Source organism: Pipistrellus kuhlii, unplaced genomic scaffold (genome assembly GCF_014108245.1).
Source record: "Pipistrellus kuhlii isolate mPipKuh1 unplaced genomic scaffold, mPipKuh1.p scaffold_m20_p_33, whole genome shotgun sequence".
NCBI classification, from domain to species: Eukaryota; Metazoa; Chordata; class Mammalia; order Chiroptera; family Vespertilionidae; genus Pipistrellus; species Pipistrellus kuhlii.
This window is the reverse complement of record NW_023425533.1, coordinates 3,222,675-3,238,885: the sequence shown is the minus strand read 5'-3', so window position 1 is coordinate 3,238,885 and position 16,211 is coordinate 3,222,675. Positions and strand designations below refer to the sequence as shown.

The 16,211-nt window shown below is 37.9% G+C and overlaps 1 protein-coding gene across 1 annotated transcript in view; it reads right to left on the bottom strand.

The window, feature by feature from the left end:
• Nucleotides 1-895: 895 nt before the first annotated feature.
• Nucleotides 896-16,211, bottom strand: part of RADX (RPA1 related single stranded DNA binding protein, X-linked) — a 67,378-nt gene continuing 52,062 nt past the window's right edge. The window contains exons 13-14 of the mRNA XM_036460748.2: nt 12,896-13,063; nt 896-2,144 (exon numbers count right to left, since the gene is read on the bottom strand). Of these exons, the coding sequence (XP_036316641.1) occupies nt 2,014-2,144; nt 12,896-13,063 (299 nt within the window). The 3' untranslated portion in view covers nt 896-2,013. The remainder of the gene's footprint in view (nt 2,145-12,895; nt 13,064-16,211) is intronic.

Sequence of the window (16,211 nt, the reverse complement as noted above, 5' to 3'; positions counted from 1 at the left end):
TTAATATAAATTTGATGTCACAGTAGTATATTTGTGTTGACTTTGGAATTAATGAACACATTGTCACTTGAAGATATGTTCTTCTGTAGATAGTTTTCTTTTTTTTTTTTTTTTTTTTTTTTTTTTTTTTTTAAATATATTTTATTGATTTTACACAGAGAGGAATTGAGAGGGACAGAGAGTTAGAAACGTCGATGAAAGAGAAACATCGACCAGCTGCCTCTTGCACACCCCCAACTGGGGATGTGCCCGCAACCAAGGTACATGCCCTTGACCGGAATCGAACCCGGGACCTTTCAGTCCGCAGGCCGACGCTCTATCCACTGAGCCAAACCGGTCCCGGCTGTAGATAGTTTTCTATTCTTCTTAGGAAACTGCCACAGGAGCGATCTAATTTTGCAATATCCAGACTTAATGACACATATGTTTTAACTCCAAATTTGGATAGAAACATCACTAGAATATAAAATAAACTGCCAAGAAATTTTCTTTTAAAAATTCTAAATTTTAAAAAAGTTCATATTTCTCATTCAATATGAGAACAGAAATTATATCTGTTAAAATGTGTGGTTTTGAAATCTCGGCCTGAGATTTTAGTCAGTAACTTCTTAAGTATTATTTTTCCCTTCCCCAAAATTTATGTCGCACTAAAATTAAATTTCCTTATATTTGAGTTTATTATAACTAAATACAAAAACCCAGCTTTTTTTTTTTTTTTTTTTTTTTTTTTTTTTTTTTTTTTTTTGACAAAACAACAATCTTCAACCCATATGGAAGACTCATATTGGTTCATTTAGTAAGTACATACAGATCTCTCATGACCAAAAATACATATGGAAGAAAGAAATTAAATCCATTCAAAATAAGACAGGTGACCAAAAAAGTTATTGTTTTCTAACTTCTTTAATAACACACTCAGAATTTTATCACAAAAAGGATTTGCAATTCTAATTAACATTTAAACACAATTATAAAGAACAAAAGACCATACACATTTATGGACAAACTACAGCATCTGTCTTTAGGTTTATGAGCTGCCCAATACATTTTAAATGTATAGCATATGAAATCACAGACCAATAGGGCTCCAAGGAAACCCCACAAATTAATAGCTTAACTATAATCAGATTCAACTTGATACAGAATAATTTTTAACTCATGTGTTGGTCATAGATACAAATAGATGTCAACCAAAGGGCCTTGCAAATGTGGAAGTATAATAGACAACCAGAATAAAATCAATGTCCTTAGTTACTGTTTTATAGTTTGAATATGAGCACTTAAAATGTTAATATGAGATACTATTTAAGCTCACATTACATGTATCCAAATTACAACTGAATACAGCTAAAATCTAGATATATTGTAGCCTCTGGCTTTAAAATAACAGACTGTGAACACATTTAGAAATTCAAATGATATGAAGTCACAATAGGAAGTGAAAAACGTTAAGACAATTTAATTCATGCACACTTATCGCTGACTAAATTAAAGAATGGGGCAACTAGACCATAACAATTATTGTGTGCTTTTGAAAATGATAGAAACTACCTTGGTTGTAAGAAATGCAGATTGACCATTTTAGAAGCATTTAATCTTCAAATTAGCAACTCAAAATTTCCCATTATAGGTGAATAAAAGTTGCAGGATGTTAAATGGCTATGAAGTTACTCTTCTGAAGTTAAAATGCCATATGCTGAGGCTTTAGAATAAATGTACACTTCACAAATAAGATATTGAACATAAATTATTAAAAGTCAAGATAATAGTCATATCAATGTAAAGTAAATTTTCTTGATACACATAAGTTTTTCTGATGACTGGTTCAGTAATGAAGTTAAACTGAAGTCTGTTAACTCCAAATACAATAGAAAATAAACATTAAACAACTTAACTTGGGAGCTTATGTAATATTCTTGCAGAAAAATAGTTATCAAAATTACCAACAAAATGATAGAATATAATTAAGGTATTTCCTTATTTAACAATCTGTAATAATTCCACTTGCCAATTTTAAGGAGCATTATCTGGTCTATAAATTTTATGCAAATAGACTTCTACTTTGTTGTTACCCAAATTACAGATATCCAAGATACTGATGACATGCACTCTATCCAGTTCAGTTACTGCTTTTATAATATCACCTAAAAATAAAAAGCAGATGGTAAGTATTATAAAATAATTAAATATTTACTTTTATTTAATATCACATAAGCTGATGTGTTTTTCTTATAATATTAACCCTGTACTTCATTTTCCTCTTCCCTCTAATTCATCACACACATTCATTAAAGGTATGATGTAATAACTTCCACAGATAACAGTCAATACATCCAACAGATACTGCTGATAATGTCAAGATATGAGTTGGTACTTTAAAGCCATATTTAGTTATTTTTAATTTTTATAGTGGAGCAATACAAATCTACATATTTTTAATACAACAAAAAGAAACTTGTACATAAAAAATGTTTAAAAAGATGACACCAATGCTATACTATAAGGCGCTGCATTACATTATTCTGTACTTATTTTTACCTTTCGGGTTGACCATTTTTACCTTTTAGGTTGACCTTTCACTTTGGAATTATGGAAGGAATTAAAAAGTTTTAAGTCAGACAGATCTGAGTTCAAGTCCTAGCTGTTACCTGTGCTAATAAATCTGATTTTCAGTCTAATCATCTTTAAATATAGGAAAATAATGTTCACATTACAAGGTTCAATTAGGATTAGTCATAACTTATTCAAATGTTCAGGCACAGTGCATGGCACAAAGCTAAATTGACATGATATTGTCAATAATTTTTTATCTTAATCCTCACCTGAGGATATGTTTTTATTGATTGAGAGAGAAAGGACGGAAGGAAGGAAGAGAGAGAGAGACATCAATTGGTTGCCACCCGAAGGCACCACAACTGGGGATTGAACCTGCAACCTAGGTATATGCTCTGACCAGGAATTGAACCCAAAACCTTTCAGTGTGTGGGATGATGTTCCAACCAACTGAGCCACCTAGCCATGACATATTATTAATAATCTTAAGTGATGAAAAACAAAATAAATCACCTCAGTTTAGATTACCCTATCACTTTTCTAGTGATTTTTGCCCTTCATCTCCCAAATATTAACCAGATATTTTCATATGACCATTTTAGTGACTATTGGAAAAATATTGGCACTAGAAACTAGCTGAGAATTTTGCCTTGATATTCTTCAATAATAACATATACATATAACAGAAAACATGTGACAGAAATGGATATTGTATGAAGTAAGAAAATAAGTATACAAATATTTAAAGTGCATACTAGGGCACTAATTAAGGAATCTGGAATTTTTGGAAGCTTAAGGAGATGCAATGTAGGAAGTAATACTGCAAGTCAACTAATAATCATCTCTAAAATAGACTGTGGGAAAATAAAACAGCCTCATCACATAAAATTAGCTATTCATGTTCAGTTTATAGTAAGTGTTAATACCAAAAGTTACTTAATCATCAGGCACAGCTCATAAGATTTGTTTAAAAACAACATACACTCAAAAGTTTCATCAGCATAGAAAGACCATAATAATAAAGGCTTGGCGCTCCTAGAAGATGGCGGCAAGGTAAACACTTGTACGTGCTGCCTCTCACAACCACATCAGAGCTGCAACTGGGGATCTTATCTGAGACTTTAAAAAAACCACAACTGTGGAGACCACTGAGCAGCTGTGGGGCCCTGGCCAGTGCGGACACGTGGATTCCAAAGAAAGGTTGGATTTTGCCGGGGATAACGTGGGGTGTCTGTGTCCAGGCTGCAGAGGCAGCAGCTGCAGATGCTGCGGGCCTCTGTGGTGGCAGAGACAAAAGCCCGTGCGCTGGGACTGTGGAAATCTCTGTCCACAAGAGTCCCCCGCTGTTGGGTCTGGCGTGATTCGAGAGAGTGGACGGGAGTTTCTAAGGTTGCTAATAGTGGGGTTCTCTAGGTAGCAACCCATTCTGATCAGACACAGAGGGAGAACATAGGAGTTGGAAAGGTATGCAGTCTGTTTGCAAGTGCGCGCAGACTGGCCCATCGCACACCTACACTGGCTCCCCTACAACCCTTTGCTTCTGATTACAAAGGAGAGACCACCCAGATTGGCTGGCCCTGAGATACGACAGTGGGAAACTGCTTTTCTGGAAGCTGAGAAGCAGAGCTGGGAGAAATCATCCGGGATTCAGCTCCAAGACAAAAACTGTATTGAGTTCCATAGAAAAAGAAGGCTAGATCAGCCAAAAAGACAGAGACATCAATCCAGAAACACTGCCACCTAGGGGCTGGAGTACAAACTTACTGTGTTTATTAGTTTTATTTAATCAAAAACCAAGAAACTAAGAAATCGCCATCTTAAAATTAAGGACTAGTTTACAACACTGAGGTGCAGCAGAATGCAAGGAACTGCAATACTGTCTAAAGAAATAGGCGTGCCAAATAGAATAGAAGAAGTGAATGTGAATGGCCTTCACAAATGCACACTTTTTTTTTTTTGCTAATTTTTTATTTTATTTTCATTTTTGCATCTTTTACTTGAGAAACAAATTTTTTCCTTTTTTCCTCTCTTGATTTTAACTTTTTAATTATTACATTTTTAGGTTCAATCAGCATTATTACTACTGCTATTTTAACTTTTTTTTAAGTGCCATTTTATTTTGTCTTTATTTTACATTAGAATTACTGTTCTTCATTCTATCTTCATTTCTCCTTTAGCGTTGTTTATCCAATCTCAACATGATCTTTACACCATCACTCTCCACTCTCTTCCTAACTTCCCCCCTTTTGCTACCTGTTTATCTTAACCCTTTTCTGCTTTAGATTTTCCCTACTCTTTCTGTCTCCCCCCTGCTAAAATTTCTACCCTACTTATATATCTAATTTCCAATCCCCTGTGCCAAGTGCATACACACCCCTCTCTGAGATGTATTAACTAGCAAATATATATACATATATATATTTTCCCCGTTCTGTCCTTTTGATGCTGTTTGTGTGAATGTTGATTATATTGTATTTTTATGCTTTTTAGTGAGAGTGTTTTGCTTATTCTTTTGTTGTTGCGGTTGCTTGGTATTTTTTTATTTGCTTTTTTTTCCTTCTGTTTTCCCTTCCTTGGCTGGATATTAGTGGGTGAGTAGACTGTATTATTCTCCAGGTACAGTTGCAAGCATTTGCTGGGGTTAGTGGTTATTCTATTGAAATTCTGTCCCCATATATATAGTTTGTTCCCCTTTTGTCCCTCAGTCATTTTCTTCTCTCTCTCTCTCTCTCTTTTCTTCTCCCTGTTTCCCAATTTCATTTTGACATTCCTTTATATATATATATATATATATATATATATATATATATATATATATTTCCCCCCCCCCCTTTTTCTTTTGCTCCCTCCCTCTTCTCCTTTTACTCTTCTTCTTTCTCTCCTATCCCCTAATTTGCCTTTCCCTAGTGGTCACCTTTATTGGAGGTTATTAATATCACAAATACATTTCTGTATAGTGCCTTGTGTGTTATACCTGGTTGCTTTGTATTTTGGGACTTTAAACCAACGCAGGAGAGAGAGATCTACATAACCAGATATCCTGAAAATAGAGACCATGGGTAGACAAAGAAACAGCTCACAAATGAAAGAAAAGCAGACATCACCAGAAAAGGAAGTAAACGAGTAGGAGGCAAGCAATGTACCAGAGCAAGAATTCAGAGTAATGATCATAAGATGGCTAAAAAGAATGGAAGACAAACTTGACAAAATGAGTAAGAACCAAGAGGAAATGAAGAAGAACCAAGAGGAAATGAAGATGAACCAAAAAGAAATGAAAAATGATATCACTACTATGAAGAACTCAATAGAAAGCACCAAGAGCAGACTAGAAGCAGCAGAGGACCACATCAGTGTGCTAGAAGACAAGATGAAAAAAAATACCCAATTAGAGCAGCTTCTAGAAAAAAAAATTAAAAAGCAGGAGAGCCTATGGGAGCTTTGTGAGAATACAAAACAAAACAATATTAGAATAATAGGGGTTCCAGAAGGAAAGGAAAATGAGGAAGACATGGAAAACATATTTCAAGAAATAATGACAGAAAAATTTCCTGAGATAGAGTAGAAAAAACCCACACAAATCCAAGATGCTCGCAGTCACAAGCAAACTGAATCCTAAAAAACTGACGCCAAGGCACATATAATTAAATTGGCAAACACCAACGACAAAGTAAGAATCTTAAAAGCAGCCAGAGAGAGGCAGAAAGTCACATATAAAGGAACCCCCATCAGACTAGCAACTGATTTCTCAACAGAAACTCATCAGGCCAGAAGGGAGTGGGATGAAATACACAAAGTTATGCAAAGGAAGGGTCTGAATCCCAGAATACTGTACCCAGCAAGGCTATCAATCAAAATTGAAGGTGAAATCAGGAGCTTCACAGACAAAAAAGACTAAAGGAATTTATCACCACCAAACCAGCAGTGCAAGAAATGCTAAAGGGTCTAATGTAAAAATAAAGAAATATTGATAGGAAGCGAAGAAGGAACACAGGGGTATAGAATAAAAATGGTGTCAAATAAGTACCTATCAATAACTGCAAATGTAAATGGATTAAATGCTCCAATCAAAAGACATAGGGTAACAGATTGGATAAGAAAACAAGACCCATATATCTGTTGTCTACAAGAAACGCACTTCAGAAAAAAAGATGCACACAGACTGAGGGTGAAGGGATAGAAAAAGGTTTTCCAGGCGAACGGAAATGAAAAAAAAAAAAAAAAAAAAAAGCTGGGGTAGCAATACTTATATCTGACAAATTAGATCTCAAAGTGAAGGACATAACAAGAGATAATGAAGGCCACTTCATAATACTAAAGGGAGCAATACAACAAGAAGAAATAACCCTGGTAAACATATATGCACCCAATACAGAAGCACCAAAGTACATAAAACAACTGCTGGAGGAAATTAAGGGAGAGATTAATAGCAATACAATCATAGTAGGAGATTTGAATACCCCACTGTCACCTTTGGACAAATAATCTAAACAAAAAATCAGCAAAGAAATAGCAATCCTAAATGACTCACTAGACCAGATGGAATTAATTGACATCTTCAGAACATTCCACCCCAACGCCACAGAATATACATTCTTCTCAAGTGCACAAGGGACATTCTCAAAGATAGACCACATGTTGGGACATAGGCAAAGTCTTTTCAAATTCAAGAAGATAGAAATCATATCAAGCATCTTCTTAGATCATAGTGGCATAAAACTGGAAATTAACTACAATAAAAATAATCCAAAGAAATCAAACACATGGAGATTAAACAGCATGTTATTAAACAAGAAATGGGTTACCAGAGAAATCAAGGAAGAAATTAAAAACATCCTGACAACAAATGACAATGAAAAGAGAACAAGCCAAAATCAAAACAACAGCATTTTTGAGAGGGAAGTTCATATCTCTACAAGCCTATTGCAAAAAAACAAGAAAAAATGGTAACAAATTGTCTAACTCTACAACTCAAAGAGTTAGAAAAAGAGCAACAAGAAAAGCCCAGTGTAAGCAGAAGGAAGAAAATAATAAAAATCAGAGTGGAGATAAACGACATAGAGACCAAAGAAATAATACATAAGATCAACAAAACCAAGAGCTGGTTCTTTCAAAGGTTTAACAAGATTGATGAACCTCTAGCCACTCTAACGAAGAAACAAAGAGAGAGGACTCCAATAAACAAAATCAGAAATGAAAGAGGTGAAATAACAACAGACCCTGCCGAAATACAAAGGATTGTAACAAAATATTATGAACAACTCTATTCCAACAAACTGGACAAACTGGAGGAAATGGACATATTCCTAGAAAAATACAACCTTCCAAAAATCAATCAGGAAGAATCTAGAAACCTCAATAGACCAGTGACTTGGGAAGAAATTGAAACAGTCATCAAAAAGCTTCCAGCAAACAAAAGCCCAGGCCAGATGGCTTCACAGGAGAGTTTTACAAAACATTCAAGAAAGAACTAAAACCTATCCTCCTCAGACTATTCCAAAAAATTCAAGAGGAAGGAACACTCCTTCTATGAAGCCAGCATCAACCTAATACCAAAATCAGATAAAGACAACACAATGAAAGAGAATTACAGGCCAATATCCCTCATGAATGTAGATGCCAAAATCCTCAACAAAATTCTAGCAAATTGGCTCCAGCAGAACATCAGAAATATCATACACCATGACCAAGTAAGATTTATTCCAGGAATGCAAGGATAGTACAATATCCACAAATCAATAAACGTGATATAACACATAAACAAATTGAGAGATAAAAATCCTATAGTCATATCAATTGATGCAGAAAAATCATTTGATAAAATCCAACACCCTTTCCTGATAAAAACTCTCAACATGGTGGGGAATAGAACATATCTCAACATAATAGATCATATCTCAACATAATAAAAGCTATATATCATAAACCCACAGGAAACATCATACTCAATGGGCAAAAACTAAAACCATTGCCTCTAAGAACAGGAGCAAGACAAGGATGCCCACTCTCACCACTCCTGTTTGACATAGTACTGGAAGTACTAGCCATTGCAATTAGACAAGAAGAGGAAATAAAAGGCATCCAAATTGTAAAAGAAGTAAAGCTTTCCTTATTTCCAGATGATATGATATTGTTCATAAAAAAACCAAAAGACTCCATCAAAAAACTAATAGACAATAAATGAATTTGGCAATGTAGCAGGATACAAAATTAACGCCAAGAGATCTATGGCATTTCTATATACCAACAGTGAACTTACAGAAACAGAGACTAAAAAAGCAATCCCATTTACCATAGCACCAAAAAAATTAAGATACCTAGGAATAAACTTAACTAAGGAGGTAAAAGACCTATATGCGGAAAACTACAGGACACTGAAAAAAGAGATAGAGGAAGATGTAGATAGATGGAAGAACATACCATGTTCATGGATTAGTAGAATCAATATCATTAAAATGTCCAGTCTTCCCAAAGCAATTTATAGGTTCAATGCACTCCCTATTAAAATTCCAACAGCATATTTCACTGACCTAGAAAGAACTCTCCCTAAATTCATTTGGAACAATAAAAGACCCCAAATAGCCACAGCAATCCTGAGAAAGAAGAGTAAAGTAGGAGGGATCTCAATACCAGGTTTCAAGCTGTATTACAAGGCACTATTCTCAAAACATCCTTGTACTAGCACAAGAACAGACATATATTAATAGATCAATGGAACAGAATTGAGAACCCAGATATCAACCCAAGTCACTATGCTCAATTAATATTTGACAAAGGAGGCACGAGCATACAATGGAGTCAAGACAGTCTCTTCAATAAATGGTGTTGGGAACATTGGACAGATACCCGCAAAAGAATGAAATGAGATCACCAACTTACACCATACACAAAAATAAACTCAAAATGGATACAGGACTGTCTTATGTTTAAGACATAAAAATACTAGAGGCATCCACAGGCAGCAAAATCTCAGACATATGCCAAAAGAACTTCTTCACTGATACTGCCCCTAGGGCAATGGAAGCTAAAGAGAAAATAAACAAATGGGACTACATCAAAATAAAAAGCTTTTTTAAAGCAAAAGAAGACATCAACAAAACAACAAGAAAGCCCACTGTATGGGAGAACATATTTGCAAATGTTATCACTGATAAAGTTTTAATCTCCAACATCTACAAACAGCTTATACAACTTAATAAAAGGAATATAATTGAGCCAATTAAAAAATGGGCAATGGATCTAAATAGAATCTTCTCAAAAGAAGACAGGAGGAAGGCCTAGAGGCACATGAAAACATGCTCAATGTCACTAATTATCCAAGAGATGCAAATCAAAACAACAATTTGGTACCATCTCACACCTATCAGAATGGCCAACATCAACAAATCAACAAAGGATAAGTGTTGGTGATGTTGTGGAGAGAAAGGAACCTTCGTGCACTGCTGGTGGGAAAGTAGACTGGTGCAACCACTGTGGAGAAAAGTATGGAGCTTCCTCAAAATAACTGAAAATGGAACTGCCATTTGACTCAGTAATTCCATTCCTAGGAATATATCCCAAGAAGCTAGAAACACCAATCAGAAAGGATATATGCACCCCTATGTTCATAGCAGCACAATTTACAATAGCTAGGATTTGGAAACAGCCTAAGTGTCCATCAGCAAATGATTGTGTCCATCAGCAGATGACTGTATCCAAAAACTATGGTACATCTACATGATGGAATATTATGCTGCCATAAAAAAGAAGGAATTCTCATCATTTGCAGCAACCTGGATGGAACTGGAGAACATCATGCTGAGTGAAATAAGCCAGTCTATGAAAGAGAAACACCACATGACCTCACTCATTTATGGATAATAAAGAACATTATAAACTGATGAACCAAAAGATAGATATAGAGATAGTAAAGCAACAAGCAGACTGTCAAATTACAGCAGGGAGGGTAGGGAGATCTGAGAAAGATGAGAGATCAACCGAAGGACTTGTATAAATGCATATAAGTACAACCAATGGACACAAAACTCTGGGGACAGAGGGCATGTATGGGGGGGGGGGGGCGCAATGGTATATGTACACATATAATAATTTAATAAAAAATAAAAAAAATAATAAAGGCTTTCTTAAAACATATTTTAAGTGTAATATCCTTATAAGCTCAATGAAACCTTCTAAAAACTTTACCAAATGCTTAGGAAATAGAAATGACAGAGAAAGTAAATAAGTTAATCATGGACACATAATTTTATAGGTATATATAAATAATTTTGGTATATATAAATTTTTGGCATATTGTGTAGTAGCCTAAGTATTTTGTTGAAGGTTTTTACTATCGGAATTATTGATACATACATTGCTATCACTCCTCAAGGAGTTTATTGCATATCACTTGAATAACTAAACATTTATAAGAGAAAACAATTGTTCTATACTATGGAGGTATTAAAATTTCAGGCAATTATAAGGTGAGAGGATAAATTGTCTCATCTGAGTTAAAAAGAGAGATTAGAAATTTGCATTGCTCTCATGTGCATATACCACTTACTAGTAGGTCCAATACTTACATTCAGAACTGTATTATAAGAGAAAACTCTTTAGTTAAAAACCTTTTTTTTAGGGAGAGAGATGGAGAGATGGAAACATTGATCAGGTGCTCCTGCATGTCCCCTACTGGGGATCGAGCCTGAACCCTAGACATGTTCCCTGACTGGGAATCAAACCAGGGACCTCTTAACTTATAGGTGGACTCTCAGCCACAGAGAAATACTGGCAAGTCTGTAAGAGAACATGGTTAATGCCTGCCTGGAATAAAAACCATTAATCCATTCTATTTTATTTTATTTAAAAAATATATTTTATTGATTTTTTTACAGAGAGGAAAGGAGAGGGATTGAGAGTTAGAAACATATATGAGAGAGAAACATCGATTCAGCTGCCTCCTGCACACTCCCTACTGGAGATGTGCCTGCAACCAAGGTATATGCCCTCGAGTCCACAGGCCGACATTCTATCCACTGAGCCAAACCAGTTAGGGCTATTCTATTTTATTTTAAATATATATTTTCACTTAGAAGTCTTAGGGTACATTTATAAAATAATTCTTCAAACTATATTAAACTAGAGGAATTTTCATGCACTGGAGGAGGGGGGTGGTCCCTCAGCCCAGCCTGCTCCCTCTCACAGTCCAGGAGCCCTCAGGGGCAGGAGGCAATCTGGCGATCAGGGGAAGGCAAGTGCCCCTGTCACACTTTTGTTGCTGCCACTGATGGCAGTGCAAGCCTTGGCCAGCCCTGGTTACCTGAGCCTTGGGTGGCCCTGGGTGGCTGGGCAGCTGCCATTCAAGGCTTGATGCACCTCAGGCTGGCCCTGGGTGACTGGGCAGCCACCATCTGATCCTTGCCTGTGCCTTGGGCCAGCCCTGGGTGGCTGGGCAACCCATGTCTGAGGCTTGCCTGTGCCATGGGCCGGTGCTGAGTAGCTTGGGGGTTGAGGGGACTGGGCACTGCCATCTTATGGCTGTGGGTGCTGCCATCTTTGAGTATGATATTCAATTAGCATATTCCCTCCTTATTGGCTGTGGGTGTTGCCATATTTGAGGGTAGGGCAGGCAATTAGCATATTCCCTCCTTATTGGCTGTGGGCACTACCATCTTTGCGATGGCATGAGGGTCAATTAGCATATTCCCTCTTTATTAGGTAGGATGTTAAGGCTATGACTATTTATATCAGGGGTGGGGAACCTTTTTTTCTGCCAAGGGCCACTTGGATATTTATAACTTCATTTGCAGGACATATAAAATGATTAACTTAAAATTTTTATTGCTATGAAGAAAGCTCCTAGATTTATTGAATTTTGTGTCCCACCTGTGGTTGCCTTGGCAGGGCCAAACCAAATGATACACCTGGCAGACCAGATGGTCCCCACCTCTGGTTTATATAAAAACATCTTAAGGTTAAGACTTTTTACAATATTTTTTCCTTTTTTTAAAATATATTTTATTGATTTTTTTACAATAAAGAGAGGAAGGGAGAGAGATAGAGAGCTAGAAATGTCGATGAGAGAGAAACATCGACCAGCTGCCTCCTGCACACCCCACATCAGGGATGTGCCTGCAACCAATGCACATGCCCTTGACCGGAATTGAACCTGGGACCCTTCAGTCCGCAGACTGACGCTCTACCACTGAGCCAAACTGGTTTTGGCTATTTTTTCCTTTTTATTGAACATATTGGGGTGACACAGATTAACAAAATTATACAGGTTTCAGGTGCACATTCCACAAAACATGACTACTTACATACTAATTTTATTTTCTGAATGAAAAGAACACTGAGATGGTAATACCTGCAAGGGCTCTTGGACCTGGCATCTTCTCAGAATCAGTTACTTTCTGTGGATACACACAGCTGTAATTCATACAGGCTAATAATGTGTCTATTTGAGATGTTTGGATATCTTCTGGATGGTACAGGGGTAGAAATGCAACATCAATTGCTCTCTCATGGTTCAGACCTGTTAAAGAAAAATGACATTTATTAAAACTTAGTGGGTTAGTATATGGTACTAATGAAGCCAAGTTGCTGATTTGATCCTAACATATGCCAAATAGCTTTGCACCTGTAAAGGACAGTTTGAGCCCTGGCCAGTGTGCCCAGTGGTTGGAACATCAGTCCACGCACTGAAGGGTTGAGTTTTGATTCCCAGCCAAGGGTATGTGCTTGGGTTGCAGGTTCATTCCCCAACTGAGTCTGTGCATGTGTGGGAGGCAGCCAATTGATGTATCTCTCTCACATTGAGGATCTCTCTCTTTTTCTCTCTCTCTTCCCTTCTCCCCCACTCCCTCCCTCCCGCTCTTCCTCCTTTCCATGCTATCCTCCGGTGAGGATGAAAAAAAGACACTTTGAAAACTGTGGCCTAAATTCTTAGCTGTGCAAACATTTATGAATACATGCTATTGGTTGAAAGAGGAAGACGGTTCAGTGCAGTCTTTCACCACTGCTGGAAATAACATTACAAAAAAATTTCCCTACTGATGAAAGCTTGAAGGTTAAAATCTTAATATGCAGAGAATGGCCTAGTCACATAAATGAAGACTTGTATGGTGCTTTTTTCATCATTCATGAGAAGACTATTGGCTCCCTTATTGCATTTGGACTTAAGAATACATGTTATGTTATTGTGTGGTATGGTGTGGTATGGTGTGTTATGGTATGGTATGGTATGGTATGGTATGGTATGGTATGGTATGCACCATAATAACTAAGTCTAATCTGTCCTCAAATATATAAATGTCACTAACTCACTCTTAGGGCTATAAGAGGCTGCAGTAGAGAAGAGGCTATAGGGGACCAACCAAACTGAATCCTGATCTATTACTGTCATCTTTTTACATTTAGGGTCAATGTCATTTAGAGTAGAAAAAGACTTCCTAGAGGCAAGGGTATGAAGGATGAATAGCTTTTAAGTAAACAGGAGGGTATTTCAGGCAGGGAATGGAGTAGCCAAAAGTATAGGCCACAGTAAGGAGCCCATTGCGGTTGAAGCAAGGGTAAATACACAGAGCAAAACTGTATGAATTCTATCTATTATAGTTACCCAAACCAGAAACCTGGGAACTATCCATAACTCCTTCCTTTCATTCTTCCATGATATTTGTCACAGAGTCCTATAGATTCTATGACCTTAATATCTCTCCTATTCATCCTTACAATGATTCTTAACTGCTTAGTATGACACAATGATGTGTAAACAAAGTCCTTCCTGTTGAGCTGTAAATTAATCCAGAAATGCAAGTGCATTATTTGCTTTTTATGGGCAAATGACACAAAATTCCATAGCTTTAATATAACATATGACCAAGGGCTAAAGATTTGCAAGGAATTACTAAAATTTGGTTTTCACAAACTAAAATAGCCATGTTATCTAGAATTTACTGAGGATTCCAACTCAGTATTACAAGTATAGCTACCTCATGAATCTTAGCAATGCTGCAAAACCCTTGTAAATGTGCACATTCTGGTGTCTTATTTCCTTGATGCTAAGATTAAATTTAAATCTCAGATATACCTTCAATTTAATAAGTATTTTATCTTATTTACTTAGTTTCTTAAATGATTTCAAAGAGGAAGGAAGAAGAAGATAGAAACATCAGTAATGAGAGAGAATCATTGATTGGCTGCTTTCTGCACACACTCTATTGGGGATCAAGCCTGCAACCAAGACATGGGTCCTTGACCAGAATCGAACCTAGGACCCTTCGGTCCACAGGTTGATTCTCTATCCACTAAGCCAAACTGCTGGGGGCTAACAGGTATCATCCTACATAATAAAAGAGTAATATGCAAATTAACCACCACTCTGCTACATCCACCAGCTACACCCACCAGCCAATCAGAGTGAGTATGCAAATAAACCCAACCAAGATGGCTACAGCCACAGTGAGCAGGAGGGAGTCTTGGGTTTCCCAGGCAATGAACGAAGCCAAGATTTCCACCTGCTGGAGCTGGCCTAGGCCTCCAATAAAGGCTACAAAGTTTCATTTATAGAAGGTAAACAAATCCAAACAGAAATGATGGCAGTCACAGAGCAAGCAGGAGGCTTGACTACGCTCCAGGCTACAAAATTTCAATTGTAAAAGGTAAATAAATTCCAGATACCAGGGCCTCCACTTGGGTCACCAGGAAGCATGGCTGGCCTGTAAACCACCACAGGCCCCTTGCTCAGGCCACCCCATACCCCAAGAGAACCCCCACCCTGATCAAGGACACCCTTCTGGCCTCCACCCATGCACCAGGCCTCTATCCTAAATAATAAAAGTAATATGCAGATTGACCATCATTCCAACACACAAGATGGCTGCCCCCATGTGGTCAAAGATGGCTGCTCCTATGTGGACACAAGATGGCCATCACAAGATGGCCAGCAGGGAAGGGCATTTGGGAGGCACCAGGCCTGCAAGGGAGGGCAGTTGGAAGGGATCAACCCTGCAGGGGAGGGCAGTTAGAGGTGAACAGGCTGGCAGATGAGGAAAGTTGGGGGCAAACAGGCTGGCAGGGGAGCAGTTAGACATCAATCAGGCTGGCATGGGAGTGGTTAGGGGGTAATCAAGCTGGCAGGCAGAAGAGGTTAGGGGCAATCAGGAAGGCAGGCAGGAGAGCAGTTGGGAACCAGCAGTCCTGGATTGTGAGAGGGATGTCCAACTGCCCATTCAGACCCAATCCCGATGGGATTGGGTCTGAATGGGCAGTTGGACATCCCTTGAGGGGTCCAGATTAGAGAGGGTGTAGGCTGGGCTGAGGGACACACCTTAACCCCTGAGCACGAGTTTTGTGCACCGGCCATCTAGTACCTAAAAATAGACAAAGAAGTAAATTGACTGTACCTCTGCTATGCCCACAGACAATCAGAGTATGCAAATTAACCCAACAAAGATGGCGGTTAATTTGCATATGCAGGCGCCCAGCAGCCTGGGTCCTGGGAACTTTCTTGGCACCCAGGTCACTCTGACGTAGTGTGGGTCCTGAGCAACCTGGGAAGGGCCTGAGCCAGGGGGCTCCTGGGCAGTGGTGGAGTCAGCGATGAGAGGGAGCTGGGGGGCCCCTGCCCAGGTCCCAAGTCTGGGCCAGAGGCTTGTGGCCTGGGTAGGGGCAGAGCCAGCAAT